Source organism: Lagenorhynchus albirostris, chromosome 9 (genome assembly GCF_949774975.1).
Source record: "Lagenorhynchus albirostris chromosome 9, mLagAlb1.1, whole genome shotgun sequence".
Taxonomy (NCBI): domain Eukaryota; kingdom Metazoa; phylum Chordata; class Mammalia; order Artiodactyla; family Delphinidae; genus Lagenorhynchus; species Lagenorhynchus albirostris.
In genome coordinates this window covers 90,294,924-90,310,938 of record NC_083103.1, presented here as the reverse complement: position 1 = coordinate 90,310,938, position 16,015 = coordinate 90,294,924, and the positions used below count along the sequence as shown (strand labels likewise).

The 16,015-nt window shown below is 40.1% G+C and overlaps 1 protein-coding gene across 6 annotated transcripts in view; it reads left to right on the top strand.

Annotated features, from left to right (window-relative positions):
- USP28 (ubiquitin specific peptidase 28) overlaps positions 1–16,015 on the top strand; it is a 64,698-nt gene that overhangs the window by 27,940 nt on the left and 20,743 nt on the right. For 4 of the 6 annotated variants that reach the window (XM_060160421.1, XM_060160420.1, XM_060160416.1 and 1 more), the window contains 8 exons: positions 1,289–1,394; positions 2,311–2,470; positions 7,832–7,918; positions 8,627–8,764; positions 9,705–9,778; positions 11,317–11,396; positions 12,660–12,808; positions 14,553–14,680. In XM_060160421.1, coding sequence (XP_060016404.1) covers positions 1,289–1,394; positions 2,311–2,470; positions 7,832–7,918; positions 8,627–8,764; positions 9,705–9,778; positions 11,317–11,396; positions 12,660–12,808; positions 14,553–14,680 — 922 coding nt within the window. The remainder of the gene's footprint in view (positions 1–1,288; positions 1,395–2,310; positions 2,471–7,831; positions 7,919–8,626; positions 8,765–9,704; positions 9,779–11,316; positions 11,397–12,659; positions 12,809–14,552; positions 14,681–16,015) is intronic. The other 2 variants (XM_060160422.1, XM_060160417.1) reach the window with 1 other exon arrangement.

Genomic DNA, 16,015 nt, shown 5'->3' with positions numbered 1-16,015 from the left:
TTCTGTTCCATCGATACATATGTTAGTTCTTATGCCAGTAGCACAAGGTCTTGATTTTTTGTTTTGTGTTCTTTGTGGTTTTTTTCTTTATAAATTAAGTATTTCATTGCTCATATATAGAAATTCATTCAACTTTTGTTCATTGATCTTTTATCTAACCATCTCTTTTTTTTTTTAACATCTTTATTGGAGTATAATTGCTTTACAATGGTGTTAACCATCTCTTATTAATTATAACTGTTTTCTATAGATTATTTTGGGTTTCCCTTGTAGGTGATCATTATCTGTGAATTATGACAGATTTGTTTCTTATTTTGCAATCTTTATTATTTTTTAAAATTTATTTTATTTTGTTATCACACTGCCTGGAACTTTCAGAACCATGGTGAATAAAAGCCCTCAACAACAGACATCTTTGTCTTAGTCTTGGTTTTAAAGGAAATGCATGTAACATTTCACGATTAAGTGTAAAGTTTGCTGTGGGCTTTCCATGGGTATTCTTTCTCAGTCTAAAAATATTCTTTTCTCTTCCTACTTGGCTTGGAGTTTTTATTCCTTAATGGAGGTTGAATGTTATAAAATACTTTTTCTGTATCTATTGAGATGATCATTTTTTCCTTTAACTGTTAAGATAGTGGATTTTCCTGGTCTGTTTTCAAACATTAACTCAGTATTTCCTTCCTACAGTGAATTCAGCTTGGTCTTAATATATAATCTCTTTTGGTGTGTTAGCAGGATTCTGTTTGCTTTTGTTCAGGCTCTTTGCATCTGTGATCATGCGTGAGTTTGTCATTTTTCCTCTCTCTTACTGTTGTTGCTTGGTTTGTGATATACCAAGGTGTTATGCTGACTTCGTAAAATGAGTTGAGGAGTATATCCTCTGTTCTCTAGAATAGTTTGTGTGAGATTGAAAATATCCATTCTTTGAATGTTCAACTTTTAGCTGATAGTTTACAATGGTAAGTAAAGAGACTATTTAACCTACAGGTACGGGATATATTTCTGACTCTGTGAAGTAAGGCTGCAAAAGGGGGTATTTGACTCATTGCATTTTAGCAGCTTGTTATTACTGTACTGTTAGCTAATCATAAGGTTACAGTGTAGCTGTAAGTTATTCATTTGATTCTAGCATAGAGTAATAAAGTTGTTTTTACACAGAAGAGCCATTGTATTGAGAGTTAGGGAGTGTATCTAATTTTGTGAGTGCTTTTACCTTTTTTCCTACAATACAAACAGAAAGGCAATGTTTCCTGCATGTAGACTAATTAAATTTCTATTTATCTTACAGAAGTAATAGACCTTACTCATGATAACAAAGATGATCTTCAGGCCGCCATTGCTTTAAGTCTGCTGGAGTCCCCCAAAATTCAAGCTGATGGAAGAGATCTTAACAGGTTATTGATTTAATTTATAGTCTTTGCTCTGCACATTAGTGTGTAGATCAAAGGCAGTATCTCTTTGAAACAGTTCTGCCAAGCTTCTTTAATTGCACCTAAATGAAATTTCTTTTATGAGAAAGTTTAAATTCACATTCGCTTACTTACTCTTTGGTTCACTTTTGAAGAAGCTAAATATGATAAGGGTCTTATTGCAGCCTGTGGTCTTTGAGTAGAAGCCTGCAAGGTTTTGTAGTTCACATTTGCTCGTGGGGAAAAGCTGTCTAGGGCAAATATCTGATAAATATGTATTCTCTTTATTAACTTTGAGCCTTTGTAAACTTTGAATGTTTTGTTGTTGGCTATTGAAAATGAAAGTTATCACTCAGCTCCCCTAGGACTAGGAGGATATATGTTTTGAATTGGTACTGATTTGGTGATTGTCTGGTATTGTTCACAGATATCCAGTTCCATTGGTGCCCAATCAGTTTCCAGACATGTTTATCCCCTCATACTGCCAGGTTGTTTCTTTCAGGGAAACATAGGGCCATGGTTTGTGTGCTAAGCAATTTCAAGGCTCTCATCTTTAGCAGAGTGTCTCTCTTGCCTCTTTCAGTGCCTCTTATCTCAATAAGGCACTATTGTTGAAATGTAAAACTTTTAATATGGGAGCCATAAATAGTCTTGAGTCTCAACTCAGTTCCATCAGGGCCCTTGTTAGTAATAATCTCTGTTATGGCAGGATTAACAACTTGATGTTTAAACCTTTTCACTTATGTTGCAACCTTATAGTTATTATATAGCCAGTGGTTACCCAGTAAATAGTTTATCTGGCATTTTGAGTTACCTGTGAAAGCTTACCTACATCCTCCATATAGTATATTGTTGTTTAACTCTTTTCTTTTTTGATGTGTGATATGTTGGCACAATATAGGATGCACGAGGCAACCTCTGCAGAAACTAAACGCTCAAAGAGAAAACGCTGTGAAGTCTGGGGAGAAAATCCCAATCCCAATGACTGGAGGCGAGTTGATGGTTGGCCCGTTGGGCTGAAAAATGTTGGCAATACATGTTGGTTTAGTGCTGTTATTCAGGTATGGTATTAAGAGACAACTGTGTCTTCTGGAAACGATTTTGTAATTTATTAAACTGAAATGTGAGAAACATAGCTTTAAAAAAAAGGAAACAGATAAATAAAAATGGAGGGTTTTCCCCATGGCATTATTGTGTTTTGGTTGCTTTCTTGTGTTTTTGACCTAGATGCTCTTGTGTCTAACTTGGTCAGTACTGAAAACAGAATCTTCTGTGGTTATAAATAGGTTGAGGAGGTGTTTTGGTGAATGCTGTATTACAGCAGAGCAAGAGCTAATAAGGAGAAATCAGTCTTTGGGAGGCTATCATAAATGACCAGGCAGGAAGGAGATGATGGTGGCCTGGAACAGAGAAGTGGCATAAGCCATGGAAGGGAGGAGTCAAAGCATTCACGAGGTATTTAGGAGATCAGATCTATAGGATTTGATAAGCAACCGGGTAGGGATACGTGCAGGAGGGGCTGAGAAAGACGGCAAGTTTCTAGCTTGAGGTACCAGGTGGACGATAGTGCCATTTAACACTGGAGGAGGAATAATTTGCGTGAGTGTTAAACGGGGGATTTCAGTTCGTTTTATACATGCTGAGTTTGAGGGTCCACGTGGAGATACCGTGTAGGCAGTTATCTATGTGAATCTGTTGTTCAGTAAAAAGATCTGGGCTGCAGATATAGTTCTGGGAATCAGTAGCATGTAGATGGTGATAAAGCCAAGCTAGAGGATGAATTCCCCTGGGGAGCGTGTTGCCTCTTAAGCTTAACGTGGCTGCAGTGTAGCACTTGATCCCGCCCTGCCGGCTTCTCCTTCACAGTACTTGACACCGACCCAGCTGCTTAGCCAAAAATGGAACCCTCCGTTTACACACATAAAATCCATGGGTTCCTTCAGCTTACTCTGTGCCTGGACTGTTTTAGCACTGGGGAAACAGCAGTGGATAAAACAAAGCCCTCACTCCCATGGAGTTTACTTGGAAAAGAGTGGGACCGACAGGAAACAAAATATATATCAGGTGGCGGTAAGTGCTATAAAGATGAATGAATGGGGGCAAGAGGGGCTAGAAAGGGTTCAGCTAGAGAGGGAAGGGGTGCTGTTTATATAGGGGGGTTACGTATGGCCTTTCTGCTAAGGTGGGCATCTGAGTAGAGGCCTGACTTAGGCGAGGGAATGAGCCATGTAGTTCCATGAAGAATGTTTCATATAATTATATAGAGGACACTGCAGACAGGGAACAGCAAGTACAGAGACTCAGGTCAGGAGCTGAGAAATAGGGAGAAGCCTGGAATTGAGTGACCGAGGAGGGGGAACAGACGGCTGTGAGTGCAGGGAGGTGGTGGAGGCGGGGCGGGGGAGGGGGAGCGTGGAGTCACGATGCGGGTTCAGGAATCACGTGAGGTGGGAAAGTATTGGAAGGTTTGGAGCAGACAAGTGCTGCGATCCTACTTCCATTTTAAGAGGCTCACTGGCCTCTGCATTGAGAATAGGATGTAGGAAGGTCTTGGGGAATGAGGGACACGAGTCAGTTCTTTCCTTTTGAGAGAGAGGGAGAGATTGAGATTGAGACCGAGACCCTTCCCTGGATTCACTTCCCTCCTGTGAGAGATGGTGAAAGGAGCGAGCCTATGGAGGGGATGACTGAGAAAGGCTTCTGAGAAAGCATGGGAGGACAGGACAGAGAGCAGGGCGTGTGGGGAGGGCTTGGCCTCCAACAGCAAGAGGGCAAGAGGGTAACGGGAGAGGACAAGGAGGAAATGATGACTGCCAGTTAAAGTGGAAATAGTTCCTAGTAGTCGTTTTTTCCTCTGAAATAAGCAGCCATTTTTTGAGGCAGAGTGCAAGAGTGACAGAATCAGGTTTTAAAGGGAGTGAAAGTTTAAATGGTTGTTGTAAACAGCGGGAAACCAGTTGGCGCCAGAATACAGTGGTAGGATTTCTGAAAATGTGAAGGTCTCCGTGAGGTTGTAGACCTTAAATGTATAGTGGTATCCACATGTCCTGTTTGATCGGGACTTCTTCTCTTAGCAGTTCTCCAAAACGCTTAAGTGGAAAATTAAATTCATTTAAGTTGGAGGATTTGCTGGGTATGGTGAAAGGACAAAAGAGCAGTTTGAGGGACTTCCCTGGTGGCACAGCGCAGTGGATGAGACTCCGCGCTCCCAAAGCAGGGGGTCCGGGTTCAATCCCTGGTCTGGGGAACTAGATCCCACATGCATGCTGCAACTAGGAGTTCGCATACCATAGCTAAGGAGCCTGCATGCTGCAACTAAGACCTAGTGCAACCAAATAAATAAATACATAAATAAATAAAAACTAAGAGATTGTTTCAAAAAAAAAGAGCAGTTTGAGAATTTAATGAAAGATGGGTAGAGACCACGGAATCAAAGCTGGGGAGAGGGAGAAATGAAGACAGAAAGGGAGGACAGGAAAGAGGTCTGTTTGCTTGGGTTCCTGATGACGTCAAAGCACAGGTGTCCTGTGGGTCATTGAACAAATGAGCCAGAAGACAGGTTATGGTTCAAGAGGAGGTTTTTCTGAATTTGTGATCTGAGAAGCGGCAGTGTTTCCAGTATTGACATATCCTGGGTATGTAGAGATGGAGTGGAGGAATAGGTCATGAGACGTAAGATGCTCATGGGAGCCGGGGGGGTCCCTCGGCTGAACAAAAGTACCTGTGTTCCCTCAGAAAATGTGAATTGGACTCCTGCTGTGTGCCTAGCACTGTTCTAAGCCCTTGAGATATAGGAGTGAACCAAACCAAGACAGAGACTTGCCCTTAGGGATTTAGATTCTTGTGAGGCAAGACAGACAAGGAACAATAAATAGAAAATAAATAGTTGAAATAGGAATCAATAAATAGTTGAAAAACTAACTAGTTAACTACATAGATGTTTATATAGTATGTTAAACTCTGGTCAGTGTGATAGAAAAGAGAGCAGGGTATGGGAGATTGGAATTGCCGCAGGAGGGACGGGAGCAGGTTCCAACATAAACTACGATGTTAGGTTAGGCCGCGTGAGGGGATGAGATTGGAGCAGTTGCCCTGGACGCAGCAGGCGAGGGAGTGAGCCAGGCAACTGTCGTGGGAGAGCATTCCGTATAGAAGGGGAAGCACCAAACAATGGCCACAAGGTGGGAGTGATCTTGGCGTGTTCACAGGACATCAGAGTCCCGAGTGGCAGGAATGCTAGGAGCGGAAGCAAGGATCACTGGAGGTGGGGCTGGAGAGGTAACTTGTCTTTTGCTCTGAGTGAGATGGAGAGTCATGAGGGTTCTGAGCAGAGGAGTAATGGACTCTGACTCGAGTTTTAAAAGGCTCCCTCGGGCCACTGTGAGGAGAGCAGAATGGAGGGGCGCGGATACAAGTGGAGAGACCTATGAAGGGGGCCGCTGCAGTCATCACTGAGAGGCCGTGCTGCCCTGGACCAGGCTGGTAGCCGTGGAAATAGAGAAGAGGTTGGAATCTTGATTTATTCCCAAGGCAGAGCTGACAGGATGTCCTGTGGATTGGGTACTGACCAAAGTCACCGAGTAAGGATGGCAGAGCTCTCACCATATGACAGTCTTCAGTGAATCAGGTGCTTTATTTTGGTTACATTAGAAAGATAGTTAGAAGGAGCTGTGTGGAGAGTGGGCTGATACAGAGGAGGTTCTAGAGGCAGGGAGACGATGTGCCGTGATCCAGGTGAGCAGTGATGGGAGTTTGATTAGAGCAGGTGATAGGGACTGAGAGAGGAGGTGGTTATGAATAAAATAGCGCCCCAGAGGCAGAGTGCAAGGGACTTCTTACTGGATGTAAATGGTTGATAAAGGGAAAGGAGTCAACGATTATTCTGAAGTTCTAAACTTTGATGCCTGGAGGAGGAGGATGTAATTAGTGATACAGAGACTACAGGAGAAGAAGCAGATGTTGGAGGATCAAGTTGATATTGGTTTGGGAAATGAGTAACATCAGCTCACACTGTTGTAGTTTTTAAGAATAATAGCATCTTTGGGAAAAGCCAGATTTTGGTGAAGGTGAGGAAGTGGAGTGAAGGGACTTGAGAACGTAAGGCCAGTTTTCTCAAGGTAGACCAGAAGTGCTGGAACATGTTACGGGATAGTCAGCCGAGTAGGGATGAAACCAGGAGGAATGGAGATGCGCTAGGTAGACATGGGAGGTGGGAAGAGAAGAGATGGGGCTGCTTGTAGAGCTGAGCATCCCAGCCCCGGCTCCAGATAGAACTTTGGTATCACATCCTAACCCGACGTAAGTTCCCAGTCCAGGTGTACACTCCTCCTATTGGCTGAATCCCGGTAGAGCTTGCCGTGGAGTGGGGGAAGTCGGAGGCTTATAGTCCACCTAGGATGCTGCTTCAAGAGTTCCAGTCTGTGGGCTGGAGGGCTTTTCATCTGAGGATTATGTTGGGATGAGGAGTTATATTCATACAAGAGGTTTTTTTTTTTTTTTTTTGCTGTACGCGGGCCTCTCACTGTTGTGGCCTCTCCCGTTGCGGAGCATAGGCTCCGGATGCGCAGCTCAGCGGCCATGGCTTACGGACCCAGCAGCCACTCTGCGTCATGTGGGATCCTCCCAGACCGGGGCACAAACCCGTGTCCCCTGCATGGGCAGGGGGACTCCCAACCACTGCGCCACCAGGGAAGCCCATAAAGAGATTTTTTAAAACATTAACTTTCAAAAGATATTTGTAGTTGGAAAAATGTATGATTTACAAACAGTAAAAAGGAATTCCTTTCCCTAATTCTGCTAGCCAGAGATATCTGTTAAAATTTCTTAAAATACAGTATTTAAGGCAAAGAGTGGAGAATAGTAAAGCTTTAGAAAGAAATGTTTCAAATCCCTGTACTGTTAAGTCCCCATTGTACCCATCGCCCGTCATACCACCACCCCCTTCACACAGATACAACCACAGGTGTATGTAACCCTAAACAGTGTATCATGTTGTTTTATATGATTAAACTTCTTATGAACAATATAATACTCTATCTTTCTACACCTTTTTCTCACACAGAATATTTCTGAGATACATCTGTGTTGATACATGTAGCTCTTGATCACTCATTTTTACTGTGTAGTTGTCCTTTTATGAAAGCATTGTTTCTACAGTATTATTTTAATGACTATATAATAATCCATTATACAGATGTACTATAGTTTATTTAATCTTTTCCTGCTAGCCATTAGGTTTTTTCTAGTTTTTTCCTAAAAAGGATTAACATTCTTTTGGCGAAATTTTTATGTGTAGCCATTATTATTTCCTTAGACATAGTAGAATTACTAGGTTGACAGTTATACATACTTTTAAGGTAAAAAATATTTTTTTGCTGCAGTTATTTTGAAAGAAAGGCTATTAATCCATTTCTTTATTTCAGTCTCTGTTTCAGTTGCCTGAATTCCGAAGACTTGTCCTCAGCTATAGCCTACCACAGAATGTACTTGAAAATTGTCCAAGTCACACGGTAAATTGGTGTCAAGGAATCTTCACTGTTGTTTAGTCCCATTCTTCCCAAAGGCCTTTTAATTTTGGTTAAAGCTGGTTACTGTGATGCTCTTTGGCTTGTGCAACATTTGTTTTCATTTCCAAATGGCTCTTTTTCTTTCTTTGTGACAAGAAATAATGTAAAGTTAAGCAGGAATAAAATTAGGAAAACAGTTCTAAGAAAGTGGCAGGTCACCCTGATGGCCTCAGCTTTTCTGCCTCTGGGTGGGAGATTTAGAAATCCCTGTCTGTTTGCGCCTTCTCCAGGCTCCTTTAGTCGCTTGCGCTGAGGGATGCGAGTGGATGACATGATGCCGGGAGGCCTGGGCCTTCTTAGAAGAGTCTTTAGTCCACTCTTGCCAAAGGATATAGCCTCCTGCTGAGATCTAACCCTTCCCAGGATTTCCCTTGGTGATGCCTTTCCCAAAAGGAGGGATGGCAGCGGTTTTAGAAAATAAACGCTTTTGCTTTCTGACATTATTCTCTCTCTGGCTTCTACATAGATATTCTCGAGTTTAGGGCAGTCCCCTACACAGACTTTATCAGAGTACCTATAACAGTTTGAGACCTGATTCCAATCTAGAACTTTGTAAATATAAATTAGAGATTGTTGACCACTTTTTTCTTTATGTGTTCAAATTTTCCAAATATGAGGTCATAAGAGTACACATCGCTATCTTTCCTGCAGGAAAAGAGAAATATCGTGTTTATGCAGGAGCTTCAGTATTTGTTTGCTCTGATGATGGGATCAAATCGCAAGTTTGTAGACCCTTCAGCAGCCCTGGACCTCTTAAAGGGAGCATTCCGATCGCCTGAGGAGCAGCAGGTACAGGAAGCCCATAGTCCTCGTTCTTTCCCTCGACTCTGGAGTTTGCAATGATGCCTTGTTACTACTACTGTGATGTTGCCTTGTTTCAGCTGTGTAATAAGCTACGAACGTGACTATGCAGGACTCCGGGTGCCTGCTTTTGCCCTTTGTAATGCCTAAGGAACAAGTAAAAAAAAGTGTGTGCATGTACGTGTTGTGTGGGGGAGGCTGGCTGTTTTAAAGGAAAGAAGAAAAAATAGTAGAAAGAATAGAATTTTCCAGGGGCTGTTGAAGTAGAAAGGAGGAGATTGGAAAATATCTCAGTAAATCATGGCAGAGGGTCACCGAGAAAAGGAAAGTCTGTCCTTTGTCTGCACCTTTGTCTTGGGATGGCCCAAATAGAAATCCTATTTTTAAAACGATCTAAACCTGAGTTCAGTAGCTTTTCTGAGCAGTCTTTCTCTTCTAGACTCTAGTACGTTCCTTTCCCTACCTCTTATTCAGATCAAAGCTATCACTATTAGAGCAGCTTCTTCTTCATAAAATTACATTTTTTATCTATTTGTCTAAAGGTCCTGCAGTTCTACAAAATTCTCAAAACATTTCATAAAGGTTTCCTTTCTCCATTCAGATCTCATATTGTTCTAGAGAACTTCAGTCTGTTCTTTGGACCTTTTTTTCAAGGCCTAACTGGAAGATTTTGTTAGTTTGTTACAAATAGATGTGGCTGGAAGGGGTAGTGTTCCCATTTCCTTCTAATCAGAAATCGCCCAATGGGTCTTGTGTGTTGTCTGCAGCAGCTGGGTTCCAATGTTCCTTGTATCTTCACGACATTTGGACCTAAAAAAGAAGTCCTTTGTAGTAATAGAATCTTAACCATTGGTGGGATAAGGGCATATTTTCATTTCCCTAAGTATACTGTTGGGTCTAACTCATGCAATTTGTGCGTCTGTTACAGCAAGATGTGAGTGAATTCACACACAAGCTCCTGGATTGGCTAGAGGACGCATTCCAGCTAGCTGTTAATGTTAAGTGAGTGTTGAGGATTTGTTTGTACATCCTTCCTACTCACAGCGGGCCAGTGAGAATTATGATTTGGGGGGAAATTCTTCTTCTCAAGTAGAAATTGCTGATTTTTACCAAACCCTGTGGGGTAACCACTCATATTTGTCATTGTTTATCCCCCTTGCCCTTGGTTTTCCCCCTGTAGATAATCATATTAATCTGTAACTTTTTTTCTAAAAGGGTCATAACTGTTAACTTTTTAAAAGTCATCACCTGTGCTGTAAAAGTATTGAAAGATAGAAGTCAATCCTTGATGTGAGAATGGAGGTATAATATGAATACATTTAATTTAATTATTTCAGTCACTGACAGAAGTAAAATTCAAAGCAAAGAATATAAATAGCCCTTGCCAAATACAGATGCAGAGATACTTGCTTCCTAAGTTTTTTTTTTAAACACATAAAACAGCTTTCCAAATAGCATCTTACATAGTTAATTTAAGATAGGCTTATAGAAATAGGCTGTTTTCATTCCATCTCTATTGTGCCACCAGGAAAACATTTTCATATTCATTTGGAAAACTGAACAAGAGGGTTCATTCTTACCTTTATATGACTTCTATACCTTATATATTTCTGTCACTGGGTATAGATGTATATATTGAATGTACACACACACATGTATTTGCATGTATGACTCCCCTGTTAGACTTGCAGTTCTGTAAGGCCAGGGATCATGCCTGTATTGCCTTTGTGTCTCCAGAATTTGGTACAGTGCTGGGTATATACTTGTTTAATGAGGGGTTTTTGTTTTTTAATTTTCTTTAACATCTTTATTGGAGTATAATTTCTTTACAATGGTGTGTTAGTTTCTGCTTTATAACAAAGTGAATCAGCTATACATATACATATATCCCCATATCGCCTCCCTCTTGCGTCTCCCTCCCACCCTCCCTATCCCACCGCTCTAGGTGGTCACAAAGCACCGAGCTGATCTCCCTGTGCTATGCAGCTGCTTCCCACTAGCTAGCTATTTTACATTGGGTAGTATATATGTCCATGCCACTCTGTCACTTCGTCCCAGCTTACCCTTCCCCCTCCCCGTGTCCTCAAGTCCATTCTCTACATCTGCATCTTTATTCCTGTCCTGCCCCTCGGTTCTTCAGAACCATTTTATTTTTTTCTTTAGATTCCATATATAATGTGTTACCATATGGTATTTGTTTTTCTCTTTCTGACTTGCTTCACTGTATGACAGACTCTAGGTCCATCCACCTCACTACAAATAACTCAATTTCATTTCTTTTTATGGGTGAGTAATATTCCATTGTATATATGTGTCACATCTTCTTTATCCATTCATCTGTCGATGGAAACTTAGGTTGCTTCCATGCCCTGGCTATTCAATGAGTTTTTGAACTGAACTAATCCGTTACTTATTTTAGAGCATACGTAGATCTTTGAGGGTTGATGAAAATGTATTATTTTTGCTTTTGAATGCTGGTTTGGCTTAATGTATTGCTTATCTGATCCAAATGATACAGAATTGTTTCCTTGTTTTAAAAGCAGCAATCCCAGGAACAAATCTGAAAATCCAATGGTGCAGCTATTCTACGGTACTTTCCTCACTGAAGGGATTCATGAAGGTAAATTCTCTGCTCTAAATGTTAATTCTAGACTTGTGACCACATCTGTATTACTGTGAAATGGCTTGAGAGTCAGACAAATGCAGGTCTGAATACTGGTTCTGCCTCTTAGTATGTGTGTGATCGTGGACAAGTTACATGAGATCCTGGATCCTCAGTCTCTTCATCTGTAAAACGGGCACAGTGTTCGTCTCAGAGTTGCTATATTGAATTGTGTAATATTTGCACAGCCTAAATCTGGTATTAATGTCAGACACACACTGATGTTAATCAGTATTCTCTGTTGTTTTATCTAATCTCAAGGTTTCATTGAGTCAGGCTGCCAAAAGTGTGTCTACTCTAGGGGCTTATCTAAGCTGCATGTTGGACACATGGCCAGTCATTCTCCATCTAACACCTGTCTTCTTTTACCCCTCTGATAGGCTTTGTAAAACAGTCTAATCCAGGGACTTCCCTGGTGGTCCAGAGGTTAAGACTCTGTGCTTCCACTGCAGGGGGCATCGGTTCAATCCCTGGTCAGGGAACTAAGATTCTGCATGCCATGCCGTGTGGCCAAAAAAAAAAAATCCAATCCACCGTCACTCCCAAAAAACAGCATTTCTTGATATCATATAACTAGTCAAGTGTTCAAACGCCCAATTCGTTTTACAATTTCATGTGTATATAAATATATAATTTTACATATGTAAAAATAAATACACTTCCCCATATGTATACTTTTTTACAGTTTGTTTTAATCAGGATGCAAATGTGGTTCATTTATGATTGATCTTTTAAGTTCTTTTCAAAATCTGCAGACTGTCCCTTCCGTCCATTCTTTCTTCCTTGAAATACATTTTTTAAGAAATTAGGTTGTTTGTTCTCTTATATTCTCTACAGTCTAAAATTTTGCTGCTTGCGTATCTGTGATATAGTTTAACATGTTCCTCTTTGCTCCTCTTTTTGTAACTTGATAGTTGGATCTAGAGTTTGACCAGATTCAGGTAAGGCTTTTTAATTAGTCAAGACTAACTCACAGGTGGTGGGACAGTCTTTGACCAGGAGGCATAGTTGGTTGTCTTTCTTTTTGTGATGTTAGCAGTTGTTAATGATCTATGCCTGGATCCGCTGGTTCATTAGAGGTAGCCATCCCGGCTAAGTATACTTGTAACCAGTTCTCAGCAAGTTGCTGAATTAAGAAGATACTGTCTGTGTGGTGCCAGGAAAAAAGCTTTCGATAGCAGTAGTGATGTCTTTTAAAAAGCAATCTGTTTCTTTGCCTAGGGAAGCCCTTTTGTAACAATGAGACCTTCGGCCAGTATCCCCTTCAGGTAAATGGTTATCGCAACTTAGACGAATGTTTGGAAGGGGCCATGGTGGAGGGTGACATTGAGCTGCTTCCTTCCGATCATTCAGTGAAATATGGACAAGAGGTGAGTTGGATATTTTTATTTGCTTTGCCAAGACAAAGCCAGTTAAATAGGACTGAGCTTTTGGGCAAACTGTTTTCACATCACATATTAAATAACTTTACACTAACAGGACTTGAACTAGTCTGAAGTCTCTCATGAGTTGATAAGAGTTAGTGAGTCTTAGTGTTTGATGAATAAATTCTTGTATGAATTTGAGTTAATCGTATAAAGGTTGTATGCTGCTTCTGACGTTTTAAGTATGATCAAGTTTCTCTCTTTCTGTTGAAGCCTACCTGTACCTGAGTAGGGAGAACCACTGCCTCCATATTTTCGGAGGGTAAAAGTACAGTGATTAACTCCTATGGTATGCCATTTAGAATATTTTCCCTATTATAGTGTTTACTTTTCTCAGTTGTAAATTCTGCCTTTGCTTTAAAATTTTTTAAATGTAAGATTCATTTATTTATTTTTGTGGGTTGGAAAGAAAGGGGGAATTACAAGCAAGGGTAATTAATATCTCAAAGTTCCCGTTAAGAATTACTTACATTGTAGCATAATTGCCAACACCACACAGCTTGGATTATTCTCCTTTCATCATACATTTTGAACAGAATTGTGCCTTATATGAGTCCAACTCAGTAATTACTTATAAGAGAAAGAAAATCTTTCTTGAATTAAATAGGGAGCCTGACTTGAGCCTTGTTAAAAGTGTATTAGCTGTAGAGCAGTGTTGGAACTGGGAGAGAGCTACTGCCTCCCTAGCTTTCCAAGGAAAGTATTAATTCCTGATTGGGAGGCATATCATCTGTGCCATCTGTGCAGAGCTGATGCTTGCTCTTACAAAAGGCAAGGAGTGTTCATTAGCGACTTAGACCTCTGGAGACCTCTATTCAAGAATGGGACCTCTCTATTAAAAAAAAAGAAAGAAAATTGTGCATATTTAGGTATAGCTCTGAGGTGGCCAGACAGGCTGTCTGGATTCACCTCATGCTGACAAGGGTATGTGGAGGGAATATAGCTATTTGCATCTTTGGTAAAGGGAACATTTTAAAGCTGTTCATACAGACCTCTGGCATACAGGTGAATTGAACAGAAATGCCTTTCCGGGTTTAGCTTCTTCCTCATCTACTATCAGTGACAGTTGAGATCTTCTTTATATTTTAGTGCTTTCTGTTCTTGAAACTCAAGGCAACATTATAGGTTGATTTGAGTAAGTCCTTTGTGAGATCTGTAAATTCTTGGAATCCAGAGATTTTCTCAGAAACTTCAGAACTCATAATCATGAAGCTATTTCAAGTTTCCTTTTTAGAAATAAAGGGGATTCAAATTATGGTTAATAGACTGTAAATAAATAGTATATAGTATAGGTACACATATTAATCTTTCTGGACAATTTCTAATTCTTTGGTTAGGCTAGCCATTTTCTCCAGGTTTTAAACCTCTTGAATACTGATGGTGCAGTGAATGATGTGTAGATTCTTGGTGAAGTTCACATATTTAAGGGTCGTCATATCTGACAATGATAGTTGAGTTAAAATGTTGTTCACTGGCTTGTAAATTTGGAGTCTTGAGAAGTGTTTAACCATATTCTCTAAGAAGGCATGATTCTAAGTGGTCATTTTACTGTTTGGAGTAAAAACAAAAAGAACTCTAGCATGAGTTTGATTTACCAAAGGAAGAAAGTCTGATGAGGGATAGTTTAAATCTGGCTGTTGCTATTTCCTAAAATTAACTTTTCTCTCCCGCATTTCTACGCCTGACATAGCGCTGGTTTACAAAACTACCTCCAGTGTTGACCTTTGAACTCTCAAGATTTGAGTTCAATCAGTCCCTTGGTCAGCCAGAGAAAATTCACAACAAACTGGAATTTCCTCAGATCATTTATATGGACAGGTGAGTTCTGTGGTTGATTGTCTTCTTAATGTGTTGTAGCAGTAGAAGTGAGCATATACTAAGTGTATTGTACATAGGACTCACCTGGAGCTCTTGATAATATACATATTTGGATTCAGTGGATCTAGGTTGCGACCTAAGAGTTTGCATTTCTAAGAAGCTCTCAGGGCAATGCTGTTTGATGCTTCTGATCTCTGGACCACAATTTGAGTAGCTAGGCTTCAGGTGAAAGCCCTGCTGTCTGGTGAACAGTATCTGGAGTAGCTGCTGTGTATTTCTTTCTCATTTAATACTGTTTGTATTCCTGAAAAAAGAAAAAAATCCTAGACAGACTTACATTATAGAATTTTAATCTTCTTAAAGTCTGTTTTATTGACATATAGTTTACATACAAAGAAATGTTACCATTCTTAGGTGTACAGCTGATGAATTTCAACGAATGTATACAGCCAAGTAATACCACCATCACCCGGAAGGTGATATAGGTATAGAACATTTCCATCACCCAGAAGGTTCCCTCGTGCCCCTTTGCAGTCAGTTCCTTCTCTCCACCTTCAGGCAACCACTTGTTTTCTGGCCCTGTACTTTTGTCATTTTTAGAATGTCATAATTAGGGGCATTAATATTCAGTATGAGCCCTCTTGTGGCCGTCATCTTTCACTTAGAATAATGTATTTGGAATTCATCCATGTTGTTGCATATATCAGTGATTTCTTTCTTAATGTTATTGAGTAGTATTACATTGTATGGAGGTACCACAATATTTTTTCCATCAACTAGTTGATGGACATTTCAAATGTATCCAGTTTTAGGATATTATGAATAAAGCTGCTGTGAACTTTCACATAGAAGTCTTGGTGTGGTTTTTAGTGCTTCTGGGTAAAATACCTGGGAGTGAGATTGCTCTTGTATGAAAAGTATATTTTTAACTTTATAAGAAATTACCAAACTGTTTTCTAAAGTGGCTGTACAGTTTTGCGTTCCTATCAGCAGTGTATGAGAGTTAACATTTGCTCCAAGTCCTCAACAATACTTGGAATTATCGGTCTTTTAAGTTTTAGCCATTCTCTTGGGTTTGTAGGATTTTATTTTTCTTTTGATTTATAGTTCCCTGATAACTAACAATGTTGACCATATTTTCATGTGCTTAATTAATGGTCATTTGTATATTTTCTTAGGTGAAGTGTCTGTTCATATCTTTTGTCCACTTTTTAATTTGGTTGGTTGTGTTCATACTGAGTTGTAAGAGTTCTTTATATATTTTAGATACAAATCCAAATATTTTCTAACTCTACTTGTCTCTTCCATTTCTTTACTGGTATTTTTAGAAGAGTA